At 45.1% G+C, this 14,128-nt stretch overlaps 1 protein-coding gene across 1 annotated transcript in view; it reads left to right on the top strand.

The window, feature by feature from the left end:
* Positions 1–12,306, top strand: part of BST1 (bone marrow stromal cell antigen 1) — a 29,081-nt gene extending 16,775 nt beyond the window's left edge. The window contains exons 6-9 of the mRNA XM_027545319.1: positions 443–535; positions 1,866–1,952; positions 5,487–5,546; positions 11,590–12,306. Of these exons, the coding sequence (XP_027401120.1) occupies positions 443–535; positions 1,866–1,952; positions 5,487–5,546; positions 11,590–11,689 (340 nt within the window). The 3' untranslated portion in view covers positions 11,690–12,306. The remainder of the gene's footprint in view (positions 1–442; positions 536–1,865; positions 1,953–5,486; positions 5,547–11,589) is intronic.
* Positions 12,307–14,128: the final 1,822 nt, after the last annotated feature.

The following is a 14,128-nucleotide window of genomic DNA, read 5'->3' on the forward strand; positions in this document are numbered from 1 at the left end:
CTTTTGTAAGTTCAGCTGGAGCAAAACCATTGAATGACCTGGACATCAGAGCCATGTGCATGCCTTTATACCACTAACAGCTGAATGCACGAATGCAATAGTAACCTACAAGTTAAAGCTAAAAGGTAATCCCCAAAGGGCTTCCCTGGCGGCTCTGTGGTAAAAAATCCACCTGCCAATGAAGGAGACTCGGATTTGATCCTTGAGTCAGGAAGATCCCCTGGAGAAGGAAATGGCAATCCATTCCAGTATTCTTGCCTGGAGAATCCCATGGAGACAGGAGCCTGGTGGGCTACGGTGTGCATGAGGTTGCAAGACTTAGCAACAAAATCGCCACCACCAACAACCCCCAATAGTGTTAAAAATAATGTGTAAGTCGGCTAACAACGATATGGGAACAGTGTCATATTGCCTTAGGACTTGACAGAACGTGTTTTCTCAGTTTTTTTGCAGATTTTGAAATTCCCTACCTCCAGAAGGATAAAATCACACGAATTGAGATCTGGGTGATGCATGAAATCAGAGGACCCAAGGTGTAAGTTACCGTGCTACTGGTGATGGTCATGGTACAAACATGCTTTTCTTGGATGTGACATGACCCAGTCTGATTTACATGTACAGTTCTGGGGAAGCCACTGTCTTCTCTGTTCATAGTGTGGTGGGCAGAGAAAGGCAAAGGCTTGACTTTCTGAAATGCCACGAGTCAGTCCTGAGCCCAGAGAGAAAGCTTCCTTTATCCAGAGACTCCTCTCAGCCTTTCTGAGTGACCAGGGCAGCATCAGATAGGAGAGGGCCTCATGCATTCGTGTGGGGCAAAGCCAGTTTTTTCTGTCTGTCATTAGAAGTCCAACAACCTCACCAGGAGTTCTCAGAACTGACTCATGGACTATGTAATGAAGACATTCTTTTCACAGAACAACCAGTTTCATAACTGGGTCTCAGATAACTGGCTGAGAAAGCTTTTAAGATCCATACTTTTCTGGGAAACCACTAACTCAATGGTTGCATCAGCTCAGATATCAATGCAAGCTTGAAGTCCTCCTTTTTTTTTTTTAACTTTTTATTTTGTATTGGGGTATATAGCCGATTACATGTTGTGATGGTTTCAGTTGAACAGCAAAGGGACTCAGTCATACATGTACATGTATCCATGTAGTGTCAACGGCACTGAAATGTAGGACTGAACCTTTAACAACAGGGGACTGCTTTTTATGAATTATGCTCAGACTGTAAAAGGAGCCCAAGCAGGAATTAAAAATAATGGCAGAGAGGTACATACGTGGACACACAGACATGGGCAAACGCAGATTAAACACGCATTGGGCAGCAGAATTGGGTTGTTATGTTTTCAGTCTCGTCGGAATAAATACATTTAAAAAGTCGAAAGTGATGTACATCAACATGTGAGCAGCGGTTATCGCCAAGGATGTGAGATTTAGGCTCCCCGCCCTTTTTGTTTATTTGAGTTTTCTAATATTTTTTGATTTTGTATGTATTTTCTATTTCCATCTGAAGATCGACTTAATACGCTGTGGGTTGGATAAGGGGGCAGTCAGCTGGCTCGGAGCCCAAGCTCAACGCTGTGTCTGCGGTGCGGCTGGGATGCGCCCTGTGGTCCACCGCGCATGCGCCGGCGCGGGCCTGAGCATGGATGTGCGTGACTCGCGGGCTTCGGACAGGTTTAAGGTTCAGAGCATCTCCACGTGGGAGCGGCGGCTCGGGTTCCGGCAACACCTCTGGATTCAGAGAATCTGCCACGTATTTCTCCAGCGAGGAGTAGATCTCAGTAGCACGTGGCCAGTATAACTTTTCATTAACACAGAAACAGCTTCTTTGATGTGTATGTGTCTGTGTTTGTGTTTCAGGGAATCCTGTGGAGAAGGCAGTGTGAAGCTCTTGGAAGACAGGCTGGACAAGATGGGTTTCCAGTACAGCTGTATCGATGACTACACGTAGGTGGCGGATTGTAATCCGTTGTTCAGTCGCTAAGTCATGTCCGGCATTTTGCAACCCTCCCTGTCCTTCACTGTCTCCTGGAGTTTGTTCAAATGTATGCTTATCGAGTCTGTGACACTGTCTAACCCTCTCATCCTCTGCCGCACCCTTCTCTTTTTGCCTTCCATCTTTCCCAGCATCAGGGTCTTTTCCAAAGAGTTGGCCCCTCGCATCAGGTAGCCAAAGTATTGGAGCTTCAGCTTCAGCAACGGTTATCAGTGCTTATATTCAAAGAAGGAGCAGGGGGCTGTTGGAAAGGTTTTTCAGAGGTCAGCCCCAGAGGCCATGGAACTGTGCCTTCCTGTTGTCACTGGATCTGGGGACCGGCAGTGCTTTCCAGCTAGAGTTCCCCCTGACCCCCACCCCCTACTGTCCCCAGCCCTTTTTAAGGATGCTTAAAGGATGGACATTTGCCATTTATCATTTGTGAGTATCTGGTGTCCTCCTCACTCGCTTACCTGCTTGGGGAGTCACCTGCACACTGCTTCTCTGGATGCCACACTACCCGTGATTTATATTAAGGGGAGTTTGAGATACAGAGAGATGCTTGGTGGCTGTGGACCAACCGAAGTCATCATAGCTACCATTTATCACGGACTTTATGGGCCAGGTACTTTATATACATGTAGTCAGAGATCATTTCGGGGTGCTCCTGATTCTTGGAAATGTAAGTTTGGCTCAAATTCTGGGATGATTGAAAGCCCTCCCCTGGCCTGGGAATTACTCACCTATCGCTTCCTGCTTCTCTAGGTGTCTTTATGTGTTGGCTCCTGAGTTTGCGGGCCTGTTTGTTTCCCTGGGGGCCGGAGCCCAACACTTCAGTGATTTAGGGGCTTTCCCGAAGGTTTGTGAGTGCGGCAGGGTGCATGTTACATCTGCAGCCTTTACCAGCACCAGGGACTGTCCAGCTGGCCCTGCCGCCCTCTGGCCTTCTCAAAATGGACCTGGTGACCCTCCCACCTGAGCAAAGCCCCCAGAAGTGTGGGTCTCCCCCTCCTCAGGCCTCTCCCCAAGGAGAACAGGCCTGTTCTTTTCCCACAGCTTGAAGCTGGACTCTTTCCCTTCTCTGTTATTGCTAACAGTCTCAGAAGACTCTGAAGTTAGTTAGGTGTTATCATCACCCTGTTTTGAACACAAAGTAAAGCACATACTCTTGTTTTGGAAACATAATCTGTGTTCAGAAAAATGCAGAAACCGTAAGTATCCAGTTGGATGAATTTCCCCAGGTCACTGAACACGTGTACCCGGATTAAGAGGCAGAGCGTCACCAGCACCCCCAGTCTCTTCTTGGTCTCCCTTTCAGGCTCCCCATCCGCCTGTAGTAGGAACCACTCTCTGGACTTGTAAGAGCATAGATTCGTTTTGTCTGTTTTATATAAATATCCCCTGTTTATGCATGGGTAAATGAAAGGTCAGAGGTTAAGCAAGTTTCCCAAAGTCACCACTCGGTGACACAGCTGAGTTTTGAACCCATCACTGTGTGACCCTGAAGCTTCCCCTTTTTCTTTCTACTCTGAGATTCCTCCTTTCTTACAGCATCAGGTTTTTGTAAATTAAATAAGAGGCAATTCTGATTCTAAAAGAGCTCAGGGATAGGAAAAAAAATAATGGCTAAAAACTCCACAGTTAGGAGCCCTTGGCTTTGGCCCAGGGACTTCCCTGAGGAGGCTGTCTTTTTACAAGTCATCAGGTCAAATGGGGGCCCAGGGCTGCCTTCCCGACTCACAGCTGTGAGCCTCAAGGCCTCAGCCTGCTTTTCCTGAGTCACGTTGCCCCGCCTAAGCTGGACCCAGGCTCCGCCCTTGCATGCCTGGCTCAGCCCCCCAGTTCCTATTTCTGTACCACCTGTGGGCTCTCGCGTTCAGATGGGGTTTTATTTCTCCTGGGCCCCCAGAGAGATAACAACAGGCTTAACACAGGGTGAGCAGCCAGGGTTAACAGATCAGACTCAAGCCCAGATGTGAGTGAGAATCCCCTGCCCGTCAAATTTCAGGTGACACTGACCTCTGTGCCACGGCGGTGGAACTTTCTCCCCACATCCTGCAGATCGTGGCAAGGTCCTTGTTCAAAGCCTCTCTTGCCTCCTGTTTTCTGCTTTGCGTTGTATTGACCCACACTCCGTGAAACTCAGTGCGTTTTGGTGGGGGAAGTGGGGAGTCATGACAGCAATACCAAGCTACTTTTTAAAAATTAATATTATTTTTTGGCTGTGCTGGATCTTTGTTGCTGTGAGGCGGCTTTCTCTCATTGCAGCCAGCAGGGGATTCCTCTCTAGCTGCGGTGCTGGGGCTTCCCTTGTTGTCAAACACGGGCTGCAGAGCTCAGGCTCAGCAGTTGGGGTGCTTGGGCTGAGTTGCTCTGCACTGAGTGGAATCCTCTGAGACCAGGGATTGAACCTGTGTCCCCTGCATTGGCAGGTGGATTTTCAACCAGTGGCCCACCAGGGAAATCCAATAACAGACTACTCTTGTTAAAAAAAAATGTATCTGAACGGTGTCCACTGAGAAGTAGAGAGTCCTAGGGAGGGGTCACGTAGTGTGCCATAGACAGAATGCTTTCCTGTTCTTCCCAAGTCCCCTCCAGTCACCCTGTGGCTGACTGACATCCTCTCTTGGCCTGCCTCTCACTGTCACCAGGCTCCCGTCCTCACTGCTACTTTCCCTTCCCTCCGGACTGTCCTGGAACCCGCATCTTCTTCCCTGAAGCCTGGGCACCAGCCATCACCCACGTGCTTCAAGTCCAACCTTCTGCCCGAAGTTCTTATCAACAGATTTTCCCAGAAAAGTTGTACATCTTTACAGAAGTGGTTCCATGCCCAGGCTTTGGAGGGGAGGTTCAAGTTCAGCTCCGCAACTTGCTACTGTGAGAACTTGGCCAAGTTCCTCTGGACAGCTTTCTCAGCTGTCGATCGCAGATAATAATTTGTTGTTGTTGTTCAGTTGCTCAGTCGTGTTCGACTCTTTGTGACCCCATGGCCTGCAGCATGCCAGGCTTCCCTGTCCTTCACCATCTCCTAGAGTTTGCTCAAATTCATATCCCTTGAGTCCTCGATGCTAACTATCTCATCCTCTGCCACCCGCTTCTCCTGCCCTCAATCTTTCCCAGCATCAGGGTCTTTTCCAATGACTTGGCTCTTCGCATCAGGGGGCCAAAATATCGGAGCTTCAGCTTCAGCTTCAGCATCGGTCCTTCCAGTGAATATTCAGGGTTATTTTCCTTTAGGATTGACTGGTTTGATCTCCTTAGTATGTGCTTTGTTCGGTGTTGTAAGGAGGGAATGACATCATCTATGTAAAATATTTAATATATCATCAGATTTTCTGGTACATAGTAAGTGCTCAACAAATGCCAGCTAATATTTTTGAAAATAAACTGTGTCCTTCAAGGTCAGAGACTTTATATCTCCAGTACCTTGCAGGTTCCCCATAAATGTATGATGAATGAAAGTCACTTGAATCAGCCCTTAAATATTACTTCTTTTCATTTTGCAGACCAGTGAAGCTCTTACAGTGTGTGGAACACAGCACTCATCCTGACTGTGCCTTAAGTTCGTAAGTAAATTTTTAACCTAACTTCTTTGCTTCCTGAAGATGGCCAGCCCTTACCATTTACAGGATGCTGGTGGGTCACAGTGTCATTTTACGCCCACCCCCTGAGATGCCCGGCTGCAGAGTAAGGTTGGTACGTGTGCACTGCCCCTCTCCATCTCTGCGCTGCTGGGTAAGTGCAGGTTTGCTGAGCATCCGTGCAGCTGAGCTGACCCCCGCGTGCACCATGGGAGCAAGGTCACTGCAGCTGCACCGGCGGCAGCACAAAGCCTGGACCTGGGGTGGCAGGACCACCTCTTAAAATTTACTTCTGTGGACCTCAGAAATGAAAGCTATTTTACCAGCAAAAGTGGGCTTATTTTGGGGGACCTCCCTGGTGGTCTGGTGGTTCAGACTTTGCCTTCCAATGCAGAAGCTGTGGGTTCGATCCTTGGCTGGGGAGTTAAGACCCCCACCCCACCCCCTGTCTCGTGGTTTAAAAACCAAAATGTGCAACTGAAGCAATATTATAACAAATTCAATAAAGACTTGAAAAATGGTCCACACCAAAAAAACCTTTTTTTTTTTTTAAAGAAAGTGAGTTTATTTGGGACCAGTAGAGGAATTGCAGTTTGGAACAAGCAAACTATAGCAAAAGCCACAGGCAATACTAGAGTGGTAGCCTTTCCCTTCTCCAGGGGATCTTCCCAACCCAGGGATCGAACCCAGGTCTCCGGCATTGCGGGCAGATTCTTTACCAGCTGAGCCACAAGGGAAGCCCGTGAGAATGGATGTGAGAGTTGGACCATAAAGAAGGCTGAGCACTGAAGAATTAATGCTTTTGAATTGTGGGGTTGAAGAAGATGCTTGAGAGTCCCCTGGACAGCAAGGAGATCAAACCAGTCAATTCTAAAGGAAATCAGTCCTAAATATTCTTTCCCTCTACCCCCATTTCCTCTAAGGAATTTCTTTCAGCATTTTGGTCCATTTCTGCCCATACATCCCGGTACACACATATGTTACCAGACACAGATGTGAGTTTGTTCATCTGTTTGTTTTTCATTTCATCTTATTTTCATTTATTTACTTGCCTTTTCAGAAAAGTTATTTATTTTTAATTGGGGGGTAATTGCTTTACAAGACTCTGTTGGTTTCTGCCATACATCAGCGTGAATCAGCCACAGATATTCGTATGCCCCCTCCCTCTTGAACCTCCCTCCTACCTCCCACCCCATCCCACACCACAGAGCACCAGATTTGAGCTCCGCGTGTCACACAGCAAACTCCTCCTGGCTGTCTGTTTTACCTATGGTAATGTATTTGTTTGCACGCTTCTCTCCTGGTTCGTCCCCCTGCTCCTTCCCTGCCTGTGCCAACGAGTCTATTCGCTATGTCTGCATCTCCATCGCTGTCCTGCGAATAGCTTCACCAGTACCATCTTTCTAAATTCCGTGTATAGGTGTCAACATATGAGAGTTGTTTTTCTGACTTACTTCGCTCTGTGTAATAGGCTCTAGGTTCATCCACCTCATTAGAACTGACTCAAATGCCTTCTTTTTTATGGCTAATATTCTACTGTATATATATGTAACACAACTTCTTTATCCATTCCGTCAATGGACATCTAGGTTGCTTCCATGGCCTAGCTATTGTAAATAGTACTGCAGTGACCACTGGGGTACATGTGTCTTTTAGAATTGTGGTATATGCCCAGTGGAAAGAATATCCTTTGGCTCTTCCCCAAAATGATTACCTCTATTGTAACATAGATGTATATTTTTATTAAAAAGAAATCAATGCTGAAATTCAGTTCAGTTCAGGTCAGTCGCTGTCGTGTCTGACTCTGCGACCTCATGGACCGTCCAGAAGTGGGACTCCTGGATCATATGGTGGTTTTATTCCTAGTTTTTAAAGGAATCTTCATACTGTCTTGCATAGTGGCTGTACTAGTTTGCATTCCCACCAACAGGGCAAGAGGGCTCCCTTTTCTCCACACCCTCTCCAGCATTTACTGTTTGCAGATTTTTTGATGATGGCCCTTCTGACTGGTGTGAAGTGATACCTCATTGTAGTTTTGATCTGCATTTCCCTAACAACCAGTGATGTTGAGCATGTTTTCATGTACTTCTTGGCCGTAAGTGAAAAAGAGAAAAACAAATGTCATCTATTAATGCGTATATGGTGGAATCTAGAAAAACGGTACAGATGAACCCGTTTGCGGGCAGGAATAGAGACACAGATGCAGAGAATGGATGTGCGTGGACATGGTGGGGGAAGCCGGGGCAGAATGACTCGGGAAATTGGGATTGACATGTACACACACTACCATGCAAGGAATGGCAATAAAGGAGACAAGACGTTTACATCATCAGTTCCTGCATGTGTCCCTGGAGTGGCTGGCGAGGTTAAATCCCTCCCTCCAGTGCTCTGCTGGTCACTCCCTGTGAATTAGGCACGCCTGTTTTTGAGGCCTCTCACAGGAAGGGAAAGAATAGACGAGGGCCTGGGTCTTCACTTTCCTCTCCTGAGAATGAAACCCACCCTCCCTTCCCTGCTTAATATTTATCTCAAAGGCAACACATCCCAAACTGGACTCCTGAATTTACCCACCGTGTTGGGCTGAGTCATACATCTAAATATGTGCAGGTCCTAACCCCTGGAATGAGTGGGTTTTACTTTATGTTACAAAAGGAGCTTTGCAGATATAAGAACGTAAGGGGAGAGATGGGGAGATGGGGAGACAGTTCTGGACTGTCCACGTGGGCCCTGTATGTAATGTAAGTGTCCTGACAAAAGGGAGGCGGAGGAGGCTTGGTTCGAGAGGAGGAGAAGGTGCTGCGGTCTCGGAAGCAGAGATCGGAATCCTCGCAGGTAGATGCCCCGGCACGCATGCTCAGTTGTGTCCGACTCTCTTCAACCCCATGGACTGTAGCCCACCAGGCTTCTCTGTCCTGGGGATTCTCCCAGGCAAGAGTACTGGGGTGGGTTGCCATTTCCTTCTCCAGGGGATCTTCCCAGTGGTGCACTTAAAAAATATGTTTTTAATTAATTCACTAAGTTTTTGCTGCGCATGGGCTCTCTTGTTGCAGTGGGCAAGCCTCACAGCGGTGGCTTTTCTCGTTGCGGAGCACACGCTCTAGGCACGTGGGCTCAGTAGATGTGGTGCGCGGGCTTAGTTGCCCTGCAGCAAAGTTTGTAAAACACACGGACCTTTGTTTAAAGAAAAAAAGTTAAAGAGTAGATGGTTTATGTCACATATCTCCATAAAGCTGGGAGTGGTGGAAAACCATGTAACAATACGGAAACATTCTCACAACTAAAGTAAGAAATGTGTAGTAAACAGTCTTATCGACTTATAAGTTAATGGACAAAAATTCAATGTGTGGATCATCTGCAGGATTGGTGAGGATATGAGGAAGCAGACATAATCGTGTTACTGACATAAGGCCTTGCTGTGTCAGTCAGGGTTCCAAGGAGAAAATCAGATTTCTCATCTTGGCCCCAGTTTACGGTTCAAAATGTATTCCCCTACTCCGCCCTGGCCCTAGGTCACAAAAGTAGGAGAGCAAATTTCACTTGCTTAGGGATAGTGGAGAAAAGGACTTTTCATCGGAAGAAATTCAGAATCTAATGAGCAGCTGTTGATATAAAGCCAACTTATATTACTTTTGTGTTAAGTTTAGTAACAGTCTGTATTTTTTTTTATATTTAACTTATTTATAACATTTTAGAGGATTTAGCATATACAAATAGCTCTTGGAATAGCCGTGTGATTCCAATATAAATTTAACTTTTAAATAACTGATTTTAGACTTAGAATTTTTAGTTGAAAGTTATTAGCGATTTTTACTTTTTTAAATCAGTCATTGCTGCTGTTCAGTTGCTAAGTTGTGTCTGACTCTTTGTGACCCCATGGACTGCAGCATGCCAGGCTCCCCTGTTCTTTAAATCAGTGTTGAAATGTTTAAGAGAATTAAGATTAAATTTTATACATTTATTAAATTTACTAGCATCAAGTATTTAAGAAGATTTTGCTCACTTGAAGTCACTTAACAATATTTTATAAAGAAAATGTAATATTTTAAAATGAACGTTTAAAAGAATCTAACCTAAAATGTTCTGGGAATTAGAATAATTTTGAAGTCCCCTTAGAAGTTATTATCAGAGCTCATTCGGCTTTTAAATTAGAACAAGACTATTCATAAATGAAATAGAAAAAGTGTATGGGAAAGTTAAGATTTTGAATTTGTTAATGTAATAGCTAGAATTAATTTTTAAAACCAAAGTAACTGCAAGTAATGTGTTTTTCTCTCTGCATAAATGCTGTCCTCAAGCACAACTCCACATTGGCCTGAAAAGCTTAAGCTAACATGTGACAGGTCAGTGCAAAGAATGTGGACCCAAACATGTAAAGTAAAAGAAAACAAAAGTATATTTCTGTTTGTGCATGATATTGAATGTAAATGGTAGAAATAGATCTGAAGTGATAAACTCCCAATCCCTAACAGTGATTACTTCTAGGGAAGGGAGACCCACTATTACTGTGCTTAGTTCTGTATTATTTTATTTTATTAAAAAGTAAAAATAAGTTTATCTCTGTCTTAATGGGTTAATTATTTAAAAGCAAAAACTAATCAATTTTGAATGAACGAAGTCTAGAAGAGGAACTCAATCAGATGTGCAGTTATAGAAAATGTCCAGCAGGCGGAGCCATAGTACAACTTTGTGGACTGCTGGAGCTTGCTTTAGCGAAAAAGAGGTGATCAGCACTCACTCTAACAATAAGCCACTAGTAGAAAGCCAGGCAATGGCACCCCACTCCAGTACTCTTGCCTGGAAAATCCCATGGATGGAGGAGCCTGGTAGGCTGCCATCCATGGGGTCGCTAAGAGTCAGACACGACTGAGCGACTTCACTTTCACTTTTCACTTTCATGCACTAGAGAAGGAAATGGCAACCCACTCCAATGTTCTTGCCTGGAGAATCCCAGGGATGGGGGAGTCTGGTGGGCTGCCGTCTATGCGGTCGAACAGAATCGGACACGACTGAAGTGACTTAGCAGAAAGCCAGGGAATAAAGACATCAGGGTGTTTCCTAAATTTAAAAACGTTGTCTTTGATTGCTTTCAAAGAATTCATTACTTCTGTTTTTAAAAATCTGGAGGTTGGATCCTAATCGCTATGGCCACAGTCCCTATTTTGGCCAGAGCCTCTCTCAATGTCTTTATGTCATAACTGGTTCTTCATCACCAGTTAAACTCTAATAGTGTAATATCCATCAGTAGATATTGCTGCATTTGGGTAACTTTATGGTGCATCCATACAATCAGAATTCCCCCAGGAGAAAGGATGAGTACCTCCATATGTACTAGTATGGAAGCAGGTCCAAGATGTCGTGTTGGGTGAAGGAACAAATTGTAGATTCCATTGTGCTTAGACGAAAGGATGTGGTAATTTCTTTGCACGCACGTGGGACTGTCCTGAGAGGACAGCTCAGACTATCAAGAATTATCTCTATGCAAAGTGGGAATAGGGAGGCCTGGGTAGGGAAGATCCCCTGGAGGAGCAAATGGCAACCCACTCCAGGATTCTTGCCTGGAGAATCCCATGGACAGAGGAGCCTGGTAGGCCCCAGTCCATGGGGTCGCAAAGAGTCGGACCCAACTTAGGGACTGAACAACAAAGAAGCTTTTACTTTTCACTTTGTAACTTTCTGTGCTATTTCTTTATTTTGAATTGACTTATTAATTTTGGCTGTGCTGGGTCTTCATTGCTGTGTGTGGGCTTTGCCTAGTTGTGGTGAGTGGGGTTCCTCTCTAGTTGCGGTGCTCAGGCTTCAGTAGTTCATGCTTACAGTCTTAGCTGCCCCATGGCATGTGGGATCTTCCCGGATCAGGGATCCAACCTGTGTCCCCTGCATTGGCAGGCAGATTCTTAACCACGGGACCGCCGGGGAAGTCCCTTCCTGTACTATTTAGATTTTCCTGCAGTGTGCATGTATTTTTCGAGAGTAGGTGCCATGCATCAATACTGACTTTTTTTTTTCCTGTTTCCTTTTTAATTTGCAGGGCAGCAGCATCTACTCAAAGGGAAGCCTTTTATGCAGTACGAGGTGCCTGCTTTATCTTTTCTCTCTTAGCAGCTTTCACTTCAGTTGCTCAGATGTAACTAGAAACTCAGTTATGCTGCCTTAAGTGGCCCACAGACCTGAAGCCTGCCCTTGCCCAGTCATCCTTGTTCTGTATACACCAAGTGGTTCCATTGTCTAAAGAAGCTTCGTGCTGGCTGAACAATGTTCTGAAATGGATTGTGAGTGATATACATGCTCAGGATTTCAGAAATTAATCTAGCTCTATTTAGCTGGTTAAAAACAACTTCATTAGAGCAAAGTTAATTATTATTTTCTTATTTTCATAATACAATGCATTGAGACACAGACTGTCTTTTATATAAGCAAACATTTTAAGAAAATTTTAGTACAACTGTGTATATATTTTCATATATTCTTATGCCACCAACAGGGCATACTGCCTGTTTGTTGACAGCTTCAAATACATGTATACTATATAAGTATATTCAAAGATGTTTGGTAGGCAAAGAGTTGTATATGAAGATGCCCATGTAATGGTTATTTATAATGAGGGGGAACTAAAAATTCTAATAATAGGGAACTCTTTGCATATGATTTAGTATATCTGTAGGATGGGATACTGACTCTGATGCTGGGAGGGATTGGGGGCAGGAGGAGAAGGGGACGATAGAGGATGAGATGGCTGGATGGCATCACCGACTCAATGGACGTGAGTTTAAGTGGACTCCGGGAGTTGGTGATAGACAGGGAGGCCTGGCGTGCTGCGATTCATGGGGTCGCAAAGAGTCGGACACAACTGAGCGACTGAACTGGACTGAACTGAGGATGGGATATCATTCAAATAGGAAAAGTCATGCTTATCAGCCCAACTGTCCTTCAACCGGTGAATGGAGGAGCTAACCTTGGTACATCTGTACAGTGGAATCCTACTCAGTAGTAAGAAGTAGCCAGCTATGGATAAATGAAGCAGTGTGAGCGAGTCTCAATTGCACTGTGCCAAGTGAAAAAAGCCAGACCAAAAGGCTACGTACTATATAATTCTATTTACAGGACATTCTGAAAAAAAGCAAAATTATAGGAATGGAGTACTTTTCAGCCTCAGCGTTAAGACTGGAGAGGGCACTAACTAAAAAGGAGCCCTGTAGGGGCTCTAGTTGGGGAGACAGATTGTTCTGGGTCTTGACTGTGGTGATGGTAACAGGAGTCTATGTGTTTGTCAGCTCTCCTTCCAGTTTTTTCAGAATTGCATGCAAAGGAGTCATTTCATTGTATGTAAATCATTTTCAAAGAACATTTCATGCCATAGAAAAATGTCAATGATAAGTGTAAGACGTAGAGCATAAAACTGTTTCTCATGTGATCCACTTGTCAAATAAAATACAAATGTAACACATCAATGTGTGTGTGTTACCTATACATAATTAAATGAATAAATCAGACCAATCGATCCTGAATATTCACTAGAAGGACTGATGCAGAAGCGGAAGCTCCCATACTTTGGCCACCCGATGTGAAGAGCTGACTCATTGGAAAAGACCCTGATGCTGGGAAAGATTGAAGGCAGGAGGAGAAGGGGGTGACAGAGGATGAGATGGTTGGGTGGCATCACTGACTCGACATGAATTTGAGCAAACTCTAGGTGATGGTGAAAGACAGGGAAGCCTGGCGGGCTGCAGTCCATGGTCACAAATAGTGAGGCACGACTTAGGAACTGAACAACAAAATCGATGAAAGGAAGCGTTAGTCGCTCAGTCATGTCTGACTCTTTGCAACCGCATGGATTATAGCCTAGCAGGCTCCTCTGTCTGGAATTCTCCAGGCAAGAACACTGGAGTGGGTTGCCATTTCCTCCTCCAAAGGATCTTCCCATCCCAGGGATCGAAAAGCGGCCCAAATGCAGAGTAGTAATCTCTGCAGAATGGTCTTTTCAGTGATTCCTATTCTTGACTTTTGACCTTTTGTGTTTTCCAAATTTTCTCTAATAAGCGCACATCCCTTTTCTAATCAGGAAGAGAAAACTAAACCTGCCTTCTGTGTATGGTCATTTAACGCAACACACATTTCCAGAAGACGAAAACAAAACCAGAAGTTGTCACGGCCACTTCTCTGTTCTTGCTCCTTATTTTTTCACAGAGATCGGTGTAGGAGGTTCAGATGTGAGAACTGGCGTAATCTGGTGCCCCAGTGCCCACAAGTAGTAATGGGAGTTTTCACTTTCTGTCATTTCCTGTAAACCTCCGGAGAGAAAAAGAATTGCCCATCGCAGGCAGAGCTGTTCCTCAAATGTGCTCACCTGAGAGCAGGGCTCTCTCTTCCTCCTGACTTCACTCCATTTTTTGGAAACACTTGCCCAGAGTCTGATGGTCATTGTGTATAAGATGTATTTACAGCCCAACCTCGTGCGTCTCTAGAGAGCAGCTGAGATGCTGCCCTGGGCATGTCTCACTGGCAGTGATCACAGGTCTCCTAGTTAGCTCCCCGTGCTGCCTGTCTCTTCCTCCGCTGGTTGCTCCTCA

The sequence above is a fragment of the Bos indicus x Bos taurus genome, chromosome 6 (genome assembly GCF_003369695.1).
Source record: "Bos indicus x Bos taurus breed Angus x Brahman F1 hybrid chromosome 6, Bos_hybrid_MaternalHap_v2.0, whole genome shotgun sequence".
In the NCBI taxonomy this organism is placed as follows: domain Eukaryota; kingdom Metazoa; phylum Chordata; class Mammalia; order Artiodactyla; family Bovidae; genus Bos; species Bos indicus x Bos taurus.